We start from the raw sequence: 3183 nt of genomic DNA on the forward strand, positions 1-3183 counted from the left end.
TGTGAAGCTCACTGAGTGCCATTTCTTGCTTGAGAAGGAACCATGTAGGTTGTATAATAAATAGTAAACCCTATAAATAGTCAACAGCCCAAGAGCCCTTGGAGCTCTCCAGCAGCAACGAGCTATCTTGAGCAGGGACGCCCCTCCAGATTCCTTCTCAAGATTCAGAGATTCCTTGGCGCAACAGACCCTCGGCCAGTGACTAAGAGCATGTTAAACTGTGAAACCTCAGCTCAGTGACAGAGAGGATTGATTGCACAGATCTAATCCTTCAGACACAAAGCCTTGACCAAGTCTGGCACTAGGATTGGCTCCAGCCGCCCCGAGACTCCTCTCTGGGAAGCAGTGTAGAAAGCAAGGTGGTCCTCTCTGACCCTCGGGACTCAATGGGAAAAGGTGTCCCGGACACTTCTGCCTGACCCTGTCCTCCAGGCAGTGACTAACCAAGGGCCCCTTGCCATCACATCTTCTCAGAACACTCTCTCCAAGGCTCTGGCTGAGCCGGGGGGGGGCCGAAGGGCATGGCCGCTTGCCGCCTGCCCGTGATGCCCTCCATCGCCTGGGACACCCCAGGGGATGAGTCACAATGGGGGGGGGGCTTTATAAAGGGTGCCAGCAGGCAGCTGCCCCAGTACGGCCTGGGCCAGCGGCGAGTGCGCTTCAAGGCCATGGCTTCGATGACGGTCCGCGTCTTGCTCCTGCTGAGCTTCTTCCTGCGCCTGCCGATGGTCGGCCATGAGCTGGAGGAGGACACGCAGGAGGACCTGCGGCTGCGGGAGGAGGAGGCCACTCAGCTGCGTCTTCTGCGGCTGAGAAGCCTGAAGCAGAGGAACGAGGAGCTGAGCAGAGCTGCCTGGAACGCCCTGCTCTTGGCTCCCTTTCAGCACTGGCACTTGTGGGCGGTTGCTGGCGTCTTCGTCCTGCTCTTGGGGCTCTGCTGCTGGCTGAGGAAAAGGAGCCGTCAGCCAGAGAGCGGCTGTCAAGAGGAGACCACCTCCTGCGGCAGCACAGAGGACGAGGAGGAAGCCAGCAAAGGAGAGGACTCCGATGACGAGGGGCACCTGGTCAAGAGTTTGGCAAAGCGCGTCCGTGGGGCACTGGTGAGCGTGGCCTACAAGCGCCGGGTGGCGGAAGATCTGGTGAGCGACCTCCTTGGCGTCTTCCAAGCGCGCTTGGCCAACAGTTTCTTCCCGGTGCTGGAGCCAGCCATCGGGGTGGGCAGCGCCTTTGAAGGTTGGGATCCCCGGGGGCATGATGCGGTCTACCGCCTGCTTGTGCCCCTGAAGCCTCCCCGTGGGCACACCTTCCATCTGGAGCAGGCCTCTGCGGAGAAGATGCCGGCAAAGAACCGCATCCGCGTTCAGCTCCAATGCACCTGCATGAGGGGCCAAGGTGTGGGGAACATGCTCTGCTTCGTGCACCAGCCCGAGGAGGCGCTGAGGACAAATCAGGATTCCAACCTCCTAAACGACCTCTGCACCAGCGCTGCACGTCCAGGCTTCTACCTGGACGTGCAGAAAATTGCCCGCTGGGTCCAGACCTTGGTGAGCTCAGCCTGGGGGGAGATGGCTCAGTGGCATCACTACAGCATGAAGGTGCTGCCTTCCCGCCGCTCCTGCAAGCTGCAGCTGACGAATGCCTGCGGGAGATCCCTCTTTGTGGAGCTGATGTTCGGGGTGCAGCAAGGCGACTCGGACATCTTCCTGAGCAGCCAGGTTGCAGAGCACCCCGGCTGCTTCATCCCGGGCACAACGTGGGCAGAGAGCTATGCCGTGGCCGAGGCCAAGTTCTTCAGGCACGTGGCCAAGCAGGCCCCGCAGGACAGCTTCCACCTCACATGCCTGCAGCTCTGCGCCGGCATCCTGGAGGGCACAAGCTTTTCCACTGACACCTGGAAGACCGTTGGGATGCACCTCCTCAACACCCTGCCCCCGGCAAGCTGGACAAGGAGGGAATTCGTCTCGCGGATGCAGGATATCATGTGGGACCTGCGCAAGTGCTTGGAGGAGAAACGCCTCGACCACTTCTTCCTTGGCAATGAGAACATGCCCGAGGACATCGCCTTGCCCCCAGCCTTCCAGGCGGCTGAGCCCCTCAACCTCTTCCAGTGCCTGGTGCAGGATCCAGCTGCCCACGCCAAGGCACTGCGTGAGCTTGAGGAAGTGCAAGCTCAGCTCAGAAGACTGCTCTTCTATGGAGCCTGAAAGAGGTCTTCATGGACAGAGCCATGCCTGTGTCCCCTCGGCTGCCCCGCGTCTTCAAGAGAGTCCACTCCTTCTGGGACTTTCACTCTTTACATAGTTGTCAATAAACTTGGTTTGTTTGAGCAAAAGTTGCATCTCTGAGTGTGCGTGCATCAGATTTTGGGGGAACACTGGCATTGGGTGCTGACTGCTCAGCTGCCCCAGAGCAGTCTAAAAACTGGCTTCTAAGACAGTATTTAGGCTTCTAAATTATTAAATGGTTTTCTCTCTCAGAGTGCTGAACAACCTAACTTCCCCCAATGCTTTTAACTAAGACAAGTAGGTTCTCAGTACTTAAAAAAGGAAAAAAAAAAAAAAGTCTAGTTCTTTCTGTCACTCCTGTGGATTCGTCTTCAGTTTACTCAGAATCACAGAGAGTTAGTATTGTTAGTATACATGTGCATTGTTTCTCCATGTGAGCACTAACTTGTAAAGTTAGGTGCTAAACAGCAGAATAAAATATTAAAACAGAATTCAAATACACCTGTATAAAAACATCCAGGGAAACGGATTCAGAGAAATTTTACAATTATTCTCTCTCTACTGCTTTAAGTCTTCTTCATGGACCTTTATTAGAAACCAAACACATGTGCAGGATATGTAAAAACCAAACTGGGAAAAAAACCCCCATGCTCCTTCATGGACATCAGTCCATGGTTTCTGCCATTTTGTTTGAATACCGAGATGGAAAATACGTGCTGCCCTGTCTCCTCAGAGGTGCCGTGTCTGAGAAGCTCATTTTAACAGGCTCCTGAACTGTGATGTAGGGCTTATGACTGACCTGATGGTTCATTCTTGAGAAACGTTACCTTCATAAATTTTGGACTCTGTTTTCTCTGTGTTTTTTGAAAACTTGGCTTTGATTCTGGTGGAAACAGTATCTCTCATAATAAAATTGTATTTTTTAAAGACAGGAGAGGGGTACTTTACATCTATGACA

At 54.1% G+C, this 3183-nt stretch overlaps 1 protein-coding gene across 1 annotated transcript; it reads left to right on the forward strand.

Moving 5' to 3' along the window:
* The first annotated feature begins 521 nt into the window (after positions 1 to 521).
* LOC106901584 (inositol 1,4,5-trisphosphate receptor-interacting protein-like 1) lies at positions 522 to 2497 on the forward strand. Its single transcript, XM_014964430.1, has one exon. It carries the CDS (start codon positions 522 to 524, stop codon positions 2202 to 2204), a length of 1683 nt encoding a protein of 560 aa, XP_014819916.1. The 3' UTR covers positions 2205 to 2497.
* The last annotated feature ends 686 nt before the right edge of the window (positions 2498 to 3183 follow it).

This window comes from Calidris pugnax, unplaced genomic scaffold (assembly GCF_001431845.1).
Source record: "Calidris pugnax isolate Ruff unplaced genomic scaffold, ASM143184v1 scaffold219, whole genome shotgun sequence".
NCBI lineage: Eukaryota > Metazoa > Chordata > Aves > Charadriiformes > Scolopacidae > Calidris > Calidris pugnax.